The 16,849-nt window shown below is 52.2% G+C and overlaps 5 protein-coding genes across 5 annotated transcripts; 4 read left to right on the top strand and 1 right to left on the bottom strand.

The window, feature by feature from the left end:
* Window positions 1–937: 937 nt before the first annotated feature.
* J7T55_014871 (uncharacterized protein) lies at window positions 938–3,475 on the top strand (the record flags this gene model as incomplete). Its single annotated transcript, XM_053131856.1, has 11 exons — window positions 938–978; window positions 1,035–1,062; window positions 1,111–1,349; window positions 1,446–1,593; window positions 1,656–1,746; window positions 1,838–1,864; window positions 1,921–1,981; window positions 2,040–2,670; window positions 2,753–2,841; window positions 2,888–3,134; window positions 3,191–3,475. 11 exons carry the CDS (start codon window positions 938–940, stop codon window positions 3,473–3,475), a joined length of 1,887 nt encoding a protein of 628 aa, XP_052990231.1.
* A 901-nt stretch (window positions 3,476–4,376) lies between these two features.
* Window positions 4,377–7,656, top strand: J7T55_014870 (uncharacterized protein; the record flags this gene model as incomplete). Its single annotated transcript, XM_053131855.1, has 6 exons — window positions 4,377–5,000; window positions 5,261–6,622; window positions 6,671–6,822; window positions 6,875–7,073; window positions 7,132–7,184; window positions 7,257–7,656. 6 exons carry the CDS (start codon window positions 4,377–4,379, stop codon window positions 7,654–7,656), a joined length of 2,790 nt encoding a protein of 929 aa, XP_052990230.1.
* A 1,318-nt stretch (window positions 7,657–8,974) lies between these two features.
* Window positions 8,975–11,282, top strand: J7T55_014869 (uncharacterized protein; the record flags this gene model as incomplete). Its single annotated transcript, XM_053131853.1, has 5 exons — window positions 8,975–9,088; window positions 9,155–9,262; window positions 10,151–10,195; window positions 10,273–10,329; window positions 10,407–11,282. The coding sequence occupies 5 exons, from the start codon at window positions 8,975–8,977 to the stop codon at window positions 11,280–11,282; spliced, it is 1,200 nt and encodes a 399-aa protein (XP_052990229.1).
* Window positions 11,283–11,591: 309 nt separating this feature from the next.
* J7T55_014868 (uncharacterized protein) lies at window positions 11,592–12,534 on the bottom strand (the record flags this gene model as incomplete). Its single annotated transcript, XM_053131852.1, has 3 exons — window positions 11,592–12,138; window positions 12,215–12,399; window positions 12,511–12,534. The coding sequence occupies 3 exons, from the start codon at window positions 12,532–12,534 to the stop codon at window positions 11,592–11,594; spliced, it is 756 nt and encodes a 251-aa protein (XP_052990228.1).
* Window positions 12,535–13,606: 1,072 nt separating this feature from the next.
* J7T55_014867 (spoc domain-containing protein) lies at window positions 13,607–16,385 on the top strand (the record flags this gene model as incomplete). Its single annotated transcript, XM_053131851.1, has 2 exons — window positions 13,607–14,221; window positions 14,280–16,385. The coding sequence occupies 2 exons, from the start codon at window positions 13,607–13,609 to the stop codon at window positions 16,383–16,385; spliced, it is 2,721 nt and encodes a 906-aa protein (XP_052990227.1).
* Between the last annotated feature and the right edge of the window lie 464 nt (window positions 16,386–16,849).

Raw genomic sequence — 16,849 nt, 5'->3', positions numbered from 1 at the left:
ATTTGGAATCTGAAGATGAGAAACCAGGAGTGCCTGCTTCCACGACGGTGCTGGATTATGCGCGTATATTTATCGCATCGGCTTGCGTATGCCCCATGTGAAGACGTGGTGATCTGGAGTTGCTCATGGATCAAACACTACACTTGGATGCCTGGAAGCTCAACTGGAATCGTGGCTTTGTGCTCCCACGCGTGGTCAGCATACGGTGTGGTCGATTCATCTGATCAATTTGCTGGCTAGGGCGAAACCACATGCACCCCTCATTGCCTGCATACCGGCGCCCTGATATTTCCAGGATCGAGGCATGCGAACTGGCCCCCACGAACCGAGAGACCTTGGAGATTGGCCATTGCTCCTCTGTTGCTGCATGGTGATGTGTTTTCCACCCGGGGCTGATCCTTCAGGCAGCATGATTGGTAGGCTCGGAGTTCGCAAACCTGGCTAGCAGGCTGGCGTTAATTGAAGGATTCTGTTGCTGATAGCTGAGCCATACGAACCTTAGGCCTTTGATGGGCTCGAGGTCACTGCTACCTAGTCGCCTGCAACCTGGTACATAAGAATTGTCTTGGTGCATCACACCACCTACTGCTCGCCTTCTCTATCATCGGCTGCCTAGCACCCTAGGTATGTAGGCGGTCGTCCGCCCATGCTGACCGTCTGCAGAGCCTCAAAATTCCTAGTCCAGCCAATGTCAACGATTCTTCTCCTGCCCACGTTTTGATCGACAGGGTGGTGAGGTTCCCCGCTCTGCGAGCCAAACGATTGGAACAAGCCTCTCACTTCACGCCAGTCCACTCGTTATATTATGCGACATATATTGGTGCGCCAGGGACTCGCCAATAATCGTTCTAAAAGAGCATATCATCTGGGACCCATCTAGATGTCAGTTCTTATGCGAGCTATAAAACCATAAAGCAAGCGCGCTCCAGGCAAGGAAATGGCAAATCTCGAAGATGCGCCGGGAACAGGGCAACTCAGGTCAGAATTTTGTCACCCTCTACTGGATATCATCTGACTGGCGTGCCTTCGAATAGACAGGAGTTGACTGGATTGCAAATCTTGGTAGGTCTGACATCGAGACCACCCTCTGAGATACTAACCATGTCATAGCTTATAGTTCTTAGTGCTCTCATAGGGGCTGGCATTTACATGACCGATGTGGACGCGCTTCAGCTCGTGGGCCCCCTTGGGCTCTTGGTCGCATTCCTGATTCTCAGCGTCATCGCAGCCTGTATTGGTGAAACTGTCAGCCATCTCGTCCAACTTTTCCCAACGCCCAATGCAGTTTTTGAATATGTCTATAACTTTGTTGATCATGAGCTCGGATGGGTCGTTGGCTTTTCGTACTGGTTAGTGGCGTGCCCAAACCTCATTATTCCAATGATATCGCAGCCCTTCGTAAAGCTTAATATGGACATAAATTAACCAATCGAACCATGCGACAGGTATGCCTGGGTTACTACATTTGCTTTGGAAATGCTCACAGCTGCCTCTATCACTGAATATTGGGGCCTTAATCACATTGCAATTGGCGTCATCTTCTATGTTGCAGTCCCGGTGCTCTGCATTGTGATCAATTCGATCAACGTCAAGGTACTTCCGTGCTTCTTCAAGGCCCTTACGTCTGCAATGAAGCTTGGCTGACGGTCACCAAGTATTTTGGCTGGATAGAGACTGCGGGTGGCTTATTGAAAGTGCTGCTCATAATGATCCTGTCAATCGCTTTTTATGCAGTGTCTGGTAAATGTGAGTAATTAACACGAAGAAGGGAAAGGAAAGAAGGGAGATCAAGCAAGGGAATGCTTCCTATTCATCTCCTAATACTTACACACAACAGATGGACTGGGAACCGGAGATAATAGCAGTAAGTGTTCCTCCTAAGCTCATGAGATTTGACTACACTTACACAGTTGATTGTAGCCATTGGCAGAGGTTTCGTACCAAACCCCGACTACACCAACAGTACGGGGACAGCCTTCTGGTTAGTCAGATGCACTTCACTGGGTATATGTCTCTGATAAACTTACCTGAACGCACAGTATGGCACTGCCCCTAGTAGCGTGGAAATTCGGGGGCATTGAGAGCACAACTATGGCTGCTTTCGAAGCAAAGACCGTGGGAGATATAGCATTGGCATCCAGATCTATCCACTGGATCCTCATCGTACTCTATTTCTTCTACACACTCGGTGTAATGTTCACCGTCCCTTGGGATGCTTCAGATCTTACTTCATTTCACCCTTGGGTCAATATCACCAAGGCTGCTAACGACTCCAACAGTCGACTGTTTGGTACTTTCGATAGACTCGACTCATGCAATAAGTCTACGATAGGTGTGGTCAAAGGGGTCTGCAACATTCATAGGCCCCAGGACGGCGGCCCAAACCCAGATGTCAGTGGCCTTGCCAACTTTGTCAATGCTGTCCTCCTATACAGCGTCATTTCTTGTGGCAATGCTGCGCTTTACATGGCGAGCCGTACACTCTACGGTCTTGCATCGAGCGAAAGGGTGAGACGAAAGGGCATCTCGAATCCTGTGATTCGATATCTCGGGTCAACTCGTCCAGGAACAGGAGTGCCCTTCTACGCAGTGGTCTTTTCATGGCTTATCTTTTGCTGGGCACCCTTTCTTGGGTTTGCGAGCGGTGGTGATTGGCCCGCCTTGGCCGACGTGAGTTGTCAGAATCCTCACATACGATAGCTGGCATTTTAATATTGGTGACTGGATTCAACTAATGTGTTGCGTGCTTCAGATGAGACAGTTTCTCTTTTTCACGTCGAGTATGGCCTATATCGTGGTCTGGGCGAGCCTTTGCCTCGCATTTATAAGATTCCGAAGCTGGTAAGTTTGAAGCACCACACTCGGACCGACTGCTGATTCATTGCAGGTGCAATTATTGTGCCAACGGTCTACGAGACCTGGACGGCGACAGCCGTCATCACTACCAAGATTACATTTCCAAAGGCCGTATCGTAACGAAAGGAATTCTCCCTCAGCCCCTAGCTGCTTGGACTGGTCTGGTAGGATGCTTTCTTTTAGTCATTGCTTCGAGCTCAGTCTGGTGGAACATACGACCTCAAAACGGTGACATTGGTGGAATCTCGGACGCCTGGTCAGTTTCAGTGTATTTTCTCGTGAGTGTTTTCCTGTTTCCATTTACACAAATCTTTGGCTGAAATAAGAGTTTCAGGAAGGTTTCCTCCTGGTTCTCTGGGCAATCCTCAAGGTATGGAACGGAAATTGGAACAAGATTTGGTGGGTTCCTAAGGACAGAAACCCTTCGAACCCTGAGATGCTCCGCGATTGTATCGACAACCTGAACTCGGCGTGGAATAAGGCAGCTGAAAGGGAGCAACAAAGAGAAGAGTCACACGAGTTCGTTGCTTGGGGTGCCAACGGTGCACTGAACGGACACGCAGCCCAGCGAATGAGTTCGGCAAGAAGCGATTTGGGCCCAACAGACCGTGGTCCTTAAGGGATAAAGTCCTGCGCGTAGCGCAGTGACTGGGTGCATGCACACGTGTAGGAAGGTTTGCAGACCAGACTTTGGAGACGTGGATGGGTGAGAGCAGTGTTACGAAAAGTGCTGCATCTTTTTTTTGGTACAGTTTAACGGGAAGAATATTAATTCTTCTAGATCGTTCACTTTGCCAACTTTTCGTTAGGATCACATTCCTGACTTCAGGAAGAAGGCTTCATTTGGATAGCTGTTTAATATCCACGCACTACTGGGCTAGAGAAGCTGAGGACGCTGGAAAAATTGTCAGACGACCCTGTAAATGTAGTGAGTCGGTACCTAGCATTAGACAAAACTCCAATATTTGATGGGCAAAAGTGCAGTTGCTGGTCTAGGCTACAAAATGGCCCAGCTGCCTGGTCGCAATCCCAGAGGCATGCGCCGTGTAATTATCAGACTGGTTAGACCGGGAATGACACCCAATCATAGAGGTGGCCAGCAAATGTGGCTTATCTGGCTGCTGACCGCGCAACTGCTGGGCAAATCGAACCAACCAGGCGAAGGGGTAAGCATTGTTATCGAAGTACCATCCTCCCGGTGGCAATGTACATAGACATAGCCTAGGTGCATGGTCATCTGGCATGTCTCAGGGTCACCAATTCGAAGGAGGCTCAATTGGAGCCCTCATCTTCCATCACCTGTCTTTTCCCCACTCAGGCTCCTTCTTCTGTAGGACCTTTGAAACCGCACGCGACCTCACTCGTCTCCAGTGGGTTTACACTACCCTTTTTATGTGAACCAGAGCCGATGCAATTTATGATTAGTCATCATTATTCCAATGAATATGAGGATTAGGTCGTTATGAGATGATTCCAGAAGCCTTGAGGAGGCTTGACTTTATTCTCGCCCGCAAGTAAGTATGAGCACGTCAACAGGTGGACCAGGCCAAAGTTCCATCGATGACAGGGACTTGGAAACACGCATCGAGGACTGTTTGAACAACGTCCTTTCACCCGCTCTTGACAAATGCGCAAGACGCTCGGGTCGGATTGGCGTGGAGGAGAAATCCTTCTTTTGCCGTTCTGATCTGGAGAAACTTTGGAACTCTGAATCAAGGTTGATCGACGTTGTTTTCGGACACTTGAGCAATGGCCAACGGAGAACTCTTCTCAGAGATCTTCTCTTGTTCATCTCTTTCCTAGTCAGCATTGACGTCCGCCCGAGCTTCATTCTCGCTTGTAAAAGCGTGTTCTTCAAGGACCCTGAGTCCACAGCCCTGAAGTTCAAAGATGATGATGGGCCAAGATCACAAGCAGACCTCCATGGGATGGGTCTCACTTTACGGCAAGCAAGATTCTGGAAGGAACAGTACCGCTTCAGACCAGCGAAAATCACTTTTGCCACTGAACGGTGGGAGCCTCAACGAATCGACCCACTTTTTCCCCTCCCGTTTGAGACGGCCGATGATGTTCAGCCAGGTGTCATTATCCATGGTGGATTTGGTGACGACGCAGGTTATGGAGGGGAATACGGGACAGTCCGAGTAGGTTCTCTGGGGAATTTTGAGTACCCACTCAAGAAGTTACTGACCTCTACTAGCTTTACAGGATTCCAAGAGAATATATAGAGAACGAAATAAGGGCATTAGAGACATGGGAACCAGTCAGTCATATATTCGCTCCGGTTGAGCGTCGCCGGATGCTGACTCCTTACTAGACAGGTCCATTGTTGAGAATAGTCAAATCATTCTCGGTAAGACAGTCTCTAATAGAAGAAGCAAAAAATATGGAGCTCCTCAAACAGAGTCTCGTCACACACCTGAACATCTCAATACACGATGCCATCATTGAGCAGAAGCAAGAAGATGATACTGGAATCGTCAGTATTGTGTCTCCGTACGCCAGCCTCGGCGATCTTGCCCAGTTTCTCGCAGGAGGTTATGGTATCATGAGAGGTCACTGGGATCGCATCTACGACATGGATGAAAAATTTCCCCGGGCCACAGATACCCACCAACTACGTATGTGTTTGTTGGGACAATCAAAAAATCTGGCTGAAGCCTTGGAGTTTCTTCACAATGGATTCAAAACCAAGGCAAATGACTGGAAGATCAAATGCGCTCACCTGGACCTCAAGCCATCAAACATCCTGATCTTCGAATCGACTCAGAGAGACGAGGTGGTGGGAAACTGGAAGCTTTGCGATTTCGGAATTTCTGTGTTTGGCGCCGAGCATTTACACGGCTCTCCGACAGCTCAACTTGGCTCAGCTGGAGACTTTTTTATGAAGCTGGAAAGAACCATAAGAACGTCACCAAAAAGAATTCCGGGCGTGTATCAGGCCCCAGAGATCGAACACCCACACCTGACATCAGACGGTAACACCAACCCCGAGCATGGTGCCAGGACCAGCGACATATGGTCATTTGGAGCGATATTCGCAGAGGTCCTGGCTTATGCTCAAGGTGGTGCCTTTGGTGTGAAGAGGTTTGATCAGAAGCGGAGGCGCCGGACGACGATACAAGGTGAACTGGTGCATAACGACTTTTTTTACACAACCTTGCCTGACCATATGAGGAGGTCGTCTTCTACACTCCCATACATTCTGAGACGGGAGGTCTCCTTATGGCTAGAAGAGTTCACTTTTGATCATCAATCTGAATCTGAGCCCTCTGGAGCTTGCCTGAGATGCTGGGCGGAGTGTGTGAAGAACATATTGGAGGTGGATGCTCGCTACAGGCCGAGTGCCACTACACTTTACCAATGGATCGCGGAACTTCGCAGACATGCAAATGACCCTCGTCTCCCGCACGTTAAATTCAGAGGCCATGATCCAAGCCCACTCAGACCCGAACCAGACGATGAAGATTCTGGCAATATCTCAACACCAGCAGAGCCTCCGACGTACACTCCACCAAACACATTAGGAGGAAATCGTATTGCTGAACTGCCATTATCGTCTCGTGATGTGATCGACTACGACTTAGACGGCCACAAGCTGGTTTACTTGACCAAAACGAGCATTGATCTCTTCAACATCGATAGTCCGCGACCTTACCCTGAAGTCGAGCAACTCCAAAACAACCACAACTGGCATGCAATTCAAGTGACAAATCCCTATGTCGTCGTTTGGGGATCCAATGCCTCTAATGAGCCACGGCCATCTGTGAGTTTTTCATTCTGACTTGCAAAATGCACTTTCTGACGCAGCTAGTTACGAGTGTACAACATTTCGAATGGGCTGATATCCCGTGCTCAAAGCTCGGCTAAAGTTATAAACTTCAACGTCACCAGGAGAGTCGCACTATCCAGGCAAGGCTACGTCGCTATAATACACAATGACGAGATACTGATTCTCGATGCTAAGTTTGTCACTCGACACTGAGATGATTATTTGATCCATCTGACCCATTTACAGTGATAAGGCCTTGCCGGTGTTATCCAGAATAGAAATGGTGTGGCAATATCCTGCCGGAAAATTTGTGGACATTGCCTTTGACGATTCGGGCTCAACACTGTACGCTTGGGGTAATCAAGAACTCTATGGAGTCCTTTGCGCATACTCGTTCGAAGGTGCTCATGGCCACGGCAAGGAGGTTTTCCGGGCAAGATACAAGGTACAGCAAGAATTATCTCTTCTCATCCAGGGATCTGTTTGAACTGACATAGGCATAGAATTCATTCGGCGAACACAAAACTCTCATTCTGCCATTTGACAAGCACCGTGAGTGCGTCATTGCAGTTGAACATACACCAAAGAGCTTTTTCCTGGGCAATATTGACCAACACCGTCGGTATAGCTTGACACCCTCCAGGAAGGATTCTTCTTCCACCGGCTCAGAAGGGCTCACCCCTCAAAGAATCTCGGAGCACCCGGACGGGTACCATGCTTGGGCTGCATGCACTGTCGGGGATTCGATGGTCCTCGTGGGAGCCACAAAGAAGAGGCCCTTCTCACATCGAAAAGTCGGAATTTCCGAGCAAATTATTGGCCCAGACGGTAAGCTATGTTTCTCTGCGAAGTCATCAGATCAATACTCGCTAGAGACGAAAACACCATGGTCGGCACTGCACAATCCTGGCCTCAACACGGACGTGAAAGTGGGCACGATTCCCTCAAATGGGGCTGCTGAGGAACACAAAATTGTTGTATATTACAAAAAGGGTATTTTGGAGGTCCTCCCTTTGATCCAGAGCTAGGACGACTGCTGGTACTGGTTTCCTGTAAAATGACAAAATTATGGCTGGCACGCCCCCCAGTCATGTATATATGCAGGTGTGCTCATAGCACTTCACGTAAATTACAATTCAGTATGAAGCTACTAGTGTACCTACACAGCAGATGATGAAAAGCCAAGGTTTGGAACAGCCGGTAGGTCGTCGTTGTAGTATGCGAACCCTTCTAACAACCCATCGCGTTCTGAACCGTGCTGGGAGAGATGCGAAAATAAAGTTCACTACCTCTTTGAAAACTAACATGCACTGCTTCAAAGGACAAATAGTTCTCCCATGAAGATCCATACGGGATCTTGTTGTCCACGAGAGTCCGATGTTCGAGTGATTTAGTGAATGAGCTGGGGCTCATCGCTTCGGGCTCACCGAGTTGCGGTATAAAAGAAGGCATGTTTGAGCTACGAGCTATGCCACTGCAATTCCATTCTTTTCTCGCTCTTGACCATTTTGTTTCTATCTTCTGAAGACTGAAACTCTCCCAATCGTTAACATGAAGTTCTCTTCAGTCTTTGTCGTGCTGATCGCCCCGCTGGCTGCCCATGCTTGGGTTGCCAATAAGTACAATACCTTAGACCAGTGCCACACAGATTGCTCGGGGGCAGTAAGTTGTTCTCTTGTCGCTTAGACACAGGCATGGGAGTGGTACTAGGCGCTGGGTCCTAACAGTCTTAACAGTGCACGTCTGCGGGCGGCAAATTCGAAAGCTGCTCCGGAGGAGTGGACCCTGATTCTCTGTAAGTCTATATTCATATTTGTGTCATGAATACTGAGATACTCTCGACTGATGTGCTTCAAGAGTCTCCTGTAACTGTATATAATTATTTGCAGCATTCATTGAGAAGGTTTACGTCTTACGCTCAAGGGGGAAAAAGCACTATGCTGTTTGGACCAGGCCTTGAGGCCAAGCTATGCAGGAGGGTTTGTGTGGGGGGGGGGGGGGGTAGCACAGGTTCCACCTGTGAACAGCCTCTCATGAGCTACCGTCAATTCAAATACACCTTTTGAACGACTGACTATTTATCGTGAAATGTTTCAAGAAAGGAAACATGCCGGTATATTTGGCTATACCCCAACCTAGGGACAGCAAGTAAGCCTTGCCCCGCCATTCCACATCACCATGTCAGTAGATTTACATCATCCGGATGCATGTTCCTGGGATCCCACTCCACCATTGGCTCCAGGACAATAAATACGTCTATAAAAGTTCAATAAATCTCTCGATGCAAGACCTTATTTACTAAGGGCTCATCAAATACAAGTAACTCTCCTCCCATTACCACCAGAAATGTCTTCCATCACAAATCAGAGCACAAAGAAGTTGGAACAGGGCACCAACCAGGCTCTGCCAAACACAGAGTTCAGCAGCGGAGTCTTTGAGTCAGGCAGTCAACCAAACGAGGTATGAGAAACACAACAGTCTCTCTCATACCTCCCGGGCGATAACTCATCTGTCACATATCAACAGGGCCTCCGAGAATTAAACAAAGAGGTCGAAAACACACCAGTCGCCAGACAGCCCGCTACCGAGTCACATCACTCCGGGGGTGGCAGCATCTGGAGTGATGAGATCAAGGTTTGTGTTTGATATTGAGATTAAACATTGAACTGGTCTAGAATGTTATCGCCGTGCGAGCTTTGCTAACCACCCGAGTTACATTGCAGCCTCACGTCCCCGGAGCATCAACACAAGAGGGCAAGGGTTCTTGAGTAAGAGTGGAATTACGGCACTCAGCCGTAAAGGGGTGGGTTCAGGCTGCATGCTTGAGAGTTATTTGACAAGCATGAGGTCAACGCACTGTAGGACAATACACGTCAGGGATCTAGCGTCTGGTAATTCATGTGAGAGCGAGCATGGCCACAGAGGGGGGCGTAGACAAGGTTCAATAAAACAATTGGGCACCAGTTCGGCCGAAAAGGCACCATGCGTCAGGTGGATTGGATGTTGCCCGCATGAAGCAGGGTCACCGACTACAGTGGAACATTGTAAGGTCTCGTGGGTAGCGTTGACGAGATTGTCTGCTTGAAGCACAACTCCTTGAGGTTCATCTGTAAACAGAACTGGTTTCCGTAAAACAGTCAGCGTGATTCTCAATTTAGCACACATCATTCTCACGTGAACAAGGTGGCTGATGTTACACAGGGTGTTGCTGCAGGAATGATGAAGACATGAGGTGACGGTGAGGTGAAGTTCGGATAGACGGATAACAAAGGTCCCATTATGCTCTTAACCGTTCGATGTAACTCACCTGCATAATACATAGTCTACAGCACCCCTACTGTGGTACAATGGGCCTAGACTCGAAATTAGGCGGATCGGCCAGCGGGTACCAAGCTGAATGACGCACGTGGACTCCTTTCGAAGTTCATCACCACGAGGCAAGGCCAAAAGATGCTACGAACATTGTTCAAAGGAGCTCGAAGACGGTGACTAAGTGTGCTGGCGCCGCGACACCTCGGACAGCCCTCGGATGAAGCCTCGATGTCGTCTCTAGCTCGATTCTGGACGGTATGCATACCACAGCCCCCGGCGTCTCCATGATAGCTTCCAACCGTGGCTGTACAGCTTGGCTAACCTCGTCGCAGCGGTCATACGCACCAGACTATGTCGGCTTCGTGGTCCTGCTCGCCGCATATGCTTTGGTCAGTTTGATACGCACTGCCGAAGTCTACAGGCATATCATTCAATTCATCCTTCCAGCGCTAACGCCCGGGCGCAGATCGTCCTCCTCGTCGAGCCCTTCCACCGCCTATTTTATATCAATGACCTGGCGATTTCCTTCCCGCACGCCGAAGTCGAGCGCGTGCCCGTGACCCTCAACGTAGTCTACGCAGCCGCCGTTCCGCTGGTCCTGATCATCCTCACCAACAGCCTGACGGGCGCCTCGCGGCACAAGCACCACGTCGCGATCCTGGGGCTCGCGATCGGCCTCATCCTCACGAGCTTCCTGACCGACACGGTCAAGAACACGGTGGGCCGCCCGCGGCCCGACCTGGTCGCGCGGTGCAAGCCCGCGCCCGGCACGCCCGAGAACACGCTGGTCGGCGTCGAGGTGTGCACCGAGACGCGCCACCACGTGCTGCACGACGGCTGGCGCAGCTTCCCCAGCGGCCACAGCAGCTTCAGCTTCGCGGGGCTGGGGTACCTGAGCTTGTTCCTGTCCGGGCAGGTGCGGCTGTTTGTAGTTGGCGGCGGCGGCAGGAAAGATGGCAGCTCAGGTCAGGGGGCCAATGGAAGGGCTGGCGTGGACGGTGATGACAGGGCGGTATATGCCAGAGGCGACCTCGCTCGGGCCCTGCTGTGTCTGGCTCCCTTGCTCGGAGCTGCTATGATTGCGATCAGCCGGTGCCAGGACTACCGCCACGATGTTTATGATGTGTGCACGGGTGCGCTGCTGGGCTATGTGGTTGCCTTCTGGAGCTACAGGAGGTACTGGCCACAGCTGACCAGCTGGCATTGCCATGAGCCGTACCCGGGCCCTAGCGACGGTGGAGCAGGTCTACCTCTGTACGGTCGGCTTCGGGACGAGGAAGAGGGCATCGGGGGCGGGAACAATGTAGGCGTGGAACTGGACTCTCTCCCGGCCAGGCACTGAGAACCTACCTGCTGACCTTACATTCTTAATAGCCAAGCTGAATCAACTGGTATACATGTGGGTTTCCATCAAGTCCAAAGGCAACAGAACTCTAATTGCGCTTTTCGCGGGTGCACCAATACTGATGTAAAGTCTGCAAGCTGGCTCTGGGGATGATGTTCTGGTAGGCTCCTGGTGTTGCATCGTTCCGAGTTCATCATGTAGAGCCTGGGTCCAACGCGGTCATCGACGTCTATTGATACACGGGCATTATGTAGAACCATCTCCCAAGTCATCTATGATCATGATGCAGTCATTTCATGCTTCCGTTCACCTGTCATCAGTAGTTTCCTCCTTCGCCAGGTCGTGTTTCTTCAGCAGCGCATCGATCTCATCCGCATCCCACAGCCGGTGGTAGATCTTGCCGTCCTTCGTCTGTCCCACCGTTGCGAACTCGATCTTCTCACTGCTCAGCTTCGTTGAGTCCATCGTCTTGCTCAGCACCTTGACCGCCGTACCGCACGCCTCCTCCAGAGTGCAGTCCTCCTTGTAGTCCTGCTTCAACAAGCTAGACGCACTCGCGTTATTCGCACCTGCGCTCGTGGCCTTCCAACCTCCGTAGTTGCCTGATGGGTTCGACAGGTACAGCTGGAACTGGCGCTGGGGGTCCCAGCCTGCGTAGATGAATGAAACACCAAAGGGCCGTAGTCCACCATGTTGTGTGTAGCCTTGCTTCAGGTCGCAGAGCCGGCGCACAAGTTGCTCGCAGGGGATGTCCTCGTTGTAGGTCAGGAGGTAGCGCTGGGCTGCTTGTCGGGCATAGTTGATAAGGATGTTGGCATCGGCGGTCATTCCTGCGACGGCGCAGATCATGTTGCTGCAAGCGAGAAGATGTCAGCATGCATCGCATCAAGCAGGAGCTGACATAGACAAGCAGAGTAAAGACAACGCACTCATTCAGGATATAGAGCTTCTCAGCAGACGTGTCTTGCTCAAGCAGCTTCGACGTCACCTTGCGCTCAGCGGCCAAGACGATGCCATCCTTGGCCAGGATTCCAATAGCAGTTCCAGCATGGGAGATGGCTTCCAGGGCGTACTCGACCTGATAGAGACGGCCTTCTGGCGAGAAGATGGTTGTCTGGGACGAGTGTCAGCAATAGTCAGTCCAGACGGCTCTCCATATTGGAAGCTTGCACACAGCTGGCTAGGTCCAGCCTCAGGTCCAGGTCCAGCCTCAGCGCAGACTTACTCGGGAATCGTATCTTCGAGACATTGTTGCAAGTACCCGGCCGAACCAGAGTCAGAAACTGTCGAGCAGGAGGAAGAATCTACTGCTTGTCGGGTCTGAGAAAGAGAGTGCTGGTGGGATGGGATGGGATGGTCGGCGTAGAGAGTTGGAGGTTGTTTGGAGAGGCTGCTGGCTCAGTCAGTGACGGCAGGCAACTGGAGCTTGACGACGGTAGGAGCTCCAGGCAAGCGAAGGCACGCGTCAATGGCCAATGCTCAATGCAGCTGCAGTGGCTAAGAGCCCGGGACCCATGTTGATGGAATCCCAAGGTCAATGGGTACTTGACAGGTCGCAGCCTAGGCTAGTCCTGGTTAGTGCGGGGCGAGGTGCCGTCGCCGCCGACGCTTTAGTCAGCTCATTAGGTGAGTCAGACCAATCACGGAGCTGGCTTCTCTTGGCCGTTGGAGATGCCTCTTGCAAGTGCTAGATGAAGTTCCCGCCGACTATTGTTGCTCCCCCTCGCCTCCACTTTTCGCGGCAGTCTCCTCCAACCTCTTCCAGATTTCTTCTACAATTTCCTCGACTCCCTCGCCAGTACGTCGAGATATCCCGCCAGAAACCGTGTCGCATCTGTGTTGCGACCATACCCCGACCTGTCTCGTTCAACTCGCGAGCTTCGTGCCTGTAGCGTCGCGTGCGCCTCGCCTCGGCTCGAGCTTGAACAAACATCCCACTTCGCGACAGCTACGCGCGACACACCCACACCTTGTAGAATTTGTCCACCCTCTCTTCTCCGTCTGCGTAGGCCGATCGACTTTGCCTCATCTAGTAGCCTACCCTGTCAATGACTGTATGACACTGTCCCATCCCACTTGCCGACAGCAACACCATCGGTATCCCACTGCCGTTCAATCACAGCAAGAGCAGCAGTCAGTTGAAAGTGCCCAGTTGGCGGACAGACCAGCTGTAGTGGGAAGAGACCCAACGTCCTACGCATCATCCGCTGCCCATCGGCGACGAAGGCAGCAGCTCCAAGCGCGACCTGCGCGTCTCGACGCCGTACACCAATCAATCACAGCCCAACCACTCGAGCCCTTCACTCCAAAAACACAGCACCATGTCTGAAGCAGAGCCCCGCCGCTCGGTACGGAGTACCAAGGGCCAGCATAAGGCCCTGGATGCCCTCGACCAACCCCTCGAAACCAAGCGCCGCGGCAAGAAGTCATCCAAGAAGCAGTCCGAGCCAGAGCCCGAGACCGAGGAGGACGAGCTCATACGCTGTGTCTGCGGCGCCACCAGCCAGGATGGCTACGCCGAGGACGAGCCATGGATCGGGTGTGAAGGCTGCGGCGTCTGGCAGCACAATGTCTGCGTCGGCATGAGCATATTTGGAGAGGACTTGGAGGACGTGACATATTACTGCGAGCAGTGCAAGCCAGAAGAGCACAAGGACCTCGTCGAGGCCATCGCCCGCGGCGAAAGACCATGGGATGAGAAGCGGCGCCAGTACGAAGAGGAAAAAGCGGCCGAGGAGGACGAGAAGAAGAAGAAAAAGGGCACGAAGAAGGGCAAAAAGCGCCAGAGCGAACTGTCTCAGGATGATCCTAGGTCCTCCCAGAAGTCTGCCATGTCTTCTGCGTCTCCAGCACCCGAGAAGAAGGCTTCCGGTGCAAAGACTGCAGCTGGAAAGCGCAAGGAGCGCCACGACTCGGCCGACACTACGACCACAAAAGTGAGTTCCCTATATTGTTGCCCGTGTACATCTCCATTGTTGACTAACTCAGGATCAGGAGCCGTCGAAGCTGCGCAAGGTCTCCGAGAGCGAGTCCGTGCCTGTTGCTGCCGACTATGAGCCACCGAACGACCTGCCAAACGCGATAGGTGACCTTCCCAGCGGCCGCCAAGGGTCTGCAAAATTACTTCAGAAGGGTCTTGCGCATGCCATCAATGTCTACGAGAAAGAGGGTGGATACAATCCCGCAGATGGCGTCTCGAACGACTCGAGAGCGGAGCGTCTTTCCATTGCCATCGAGAGAGCTGTCCACGATTCTCACCCCAATGTTCAGGAGTACGCGAAGCAGTGCCGGACCTTGTCTGCCAATCTCAAGAGCAACTCGGAGCTTATTGTCAGACTGCTCAATCACACGCTTACTCCGCCGATGTTGGCTGTTATGACATCTGATCAGCTAGCTTCGGACAAACAACAGCAGGAGACCGCTGCGGCTAGGGAACGCAGTATGCGTCAATCGATCATCGCCACCGAGGAAACGCAAACCGGGCCAAGATACAGACGCACGCACAAGGGCGAGGAGCTGATCGAAGGAGATGGTTTTGCTGTGCCCAGTGAGACACCCTCGTTCCCGCAACGCCAGATCAACCGGGAGTCCTCAGCCCAAGCCTCCAAGGCCGGAGCACCGACCCGGACCGCTGGTCCAGGTTCACATGCCCGTACGCCATCTGGGGAGCCCATGAGGATTGACACTCAGCAATCACCCAGCAACCCCAACTTCGACATCAACAAAGTCTTCTCTAGCGTTAAATCCCCAACGGGTTCGCAGCGGCGTCGGCCATCAGCTCCTGCTCCTGTTTCCTCGCAGGGCCCTGGGGACGACCCTGACGTTGATCGACTCCTTCAAGATGACGGGAATGAGTCTCCTCCTTACTCGCCAACCGAAGAAACCGACCCAGATGTCGTGTGGCGTGGAAAGGTGCAAATGACAAACATTGCAAACTTCCAGGCCAAGGCCAAACATGTCGGTGGAGCAGACCTCGCAAAAACCCTGGGTATCTCCTGGAAAACACTGGTCCCTCAGGAGCTCGTCATTGGTGGCCGTCTATCCGTGGGCACTGCGACCGAGTACCTCTGTGGCATGCGGTGGAGCCCTAGTGTGGACGTTGTCGTTGCCAGCTTGACAGCAGCGTATGATGACGGCAAGAAAGATTTCGACAGGATTTACGAGTACTTCGACACTAGACAGAAAATCGCCGTGGTCGGTGACAAGACCCTTGCAAACGTCAAGGACACGTACCTCATCCCAGTGCCAGCGGGCACAGGGAATCACCCCGAGTTCATCTTGAACCTCGAGGACAATTACTTGCCCCAGACTAGGGACGAGAACATGTTACTCTTGGTCATCGTCTTCCGCAATGACAATTCCACAATGACCAAGCTCCATGGCTCAGAGTGGAACAACAAAGCGGTGGCCTCGCCATCAGCGCAGGCCAGTGCGACACCTACACCTGCGCCTTCGAACTTTGCGCACCGGAGCGCGTCGCTGTCTGGCCCAAGCTTCTCCCCAACCACGCCTCATGTCGGCCCCGGAGGCTTCCCGCCGCCGCAACAGCCTCAGCCAACGCCGGGCCGGCCACTGACGCAAGAGGAACTCCAGCAGCAGGGCGAGGCCGTGGCTCGAGATATCCTTGGCGAGCACATATCTTGCTCGACAGTGGCTTTCATCCTGCCTCAAGCCCACGCAATGCAGGCAAGCGAATGGCACATAGTGCGTTCCATTCTTGACAGGGAGCCCCAAGCGCGGGATAACCTCAAGTATCTTGGGGAACTCATCGAAAAGGAGGGTCAGGCGAAGCAGCAACAGCAGCAACAACAGCAGCAGCAGCAACCTCAGCAATCGGCCCCTCCTCAGCCCACCCCACCAGCGCCATTTCCTCAACCGGGACCTCCACACCCAGCTGCGCAACAGCCGTATGTCCAACAGCAAGGAGCTCCACCGCCAGTGGCCCCAAGTGCCTCGCCCAAGGCACCCCAGTCTGCGTCACCCCCTACTGCTACAAGACAGACCCCTATCTCACTGCCGTCGATTCCGGGCATGCCAGCGTCTGTGCACCAATCCTACCAGGCGGCTCAAGCCCAGGCTCGTGGAAGGGTGACCGAGTAGAAATTGTGGACGGATAGAGCTGGCAGCCTGCAGCAAGGACAAGGGCTGGGAATGTGCGGAATCAACATTCAGTGTAGCTAATCCAAAGGACCGACTCGAAGGGTACCCAGTTGATAAACAGGCTTCGTGATGATTGGTACGGATGGTGGAACATACTAATGGAAGGTCGTGGAAGAAATTGTCGAGTGGGCTTTCGTGATACCAATGTTGGAGTTTCTACATGCAATTTTGCCCCGACACCGGGGACAAGGGAAGGGGAAAAGGCGTTGTGCCTGGCCTGTATGCTTTCTTTTTTTTGGACCTCGAACAGGGACCTGTGGCTTTCTTTGCCCGGTCTGTCTGTCATTCTTATTGTATTGTAGGTGTATGCGTGAGAGAAATGGGAAAGTAGTGAAAGGGCAAAAAGGAAATGAGTTTTCTATCTCGATTATTGTCCGTGCAGAAACTTTGGTGAGAAATGAACT

This window comes from Diaporthe amygdali, assembly GCF_026229845.1.
Source record: "Diaporthe amygdali strain CAA958 chromosome Unknown NODE_28_length_639089_cov_64_968398, whole genome shotgun sequence".
Lineage (NCBI taxonomy): Eukaryota > Fungi > Ascomycota > Sordariomycetes > Diaporthales > Diaporthaceae > Diaporthe > Diaporthe amygdali.
This window is presented reverse-complemented; position numbering and strand designations above follow the sequence as displayed.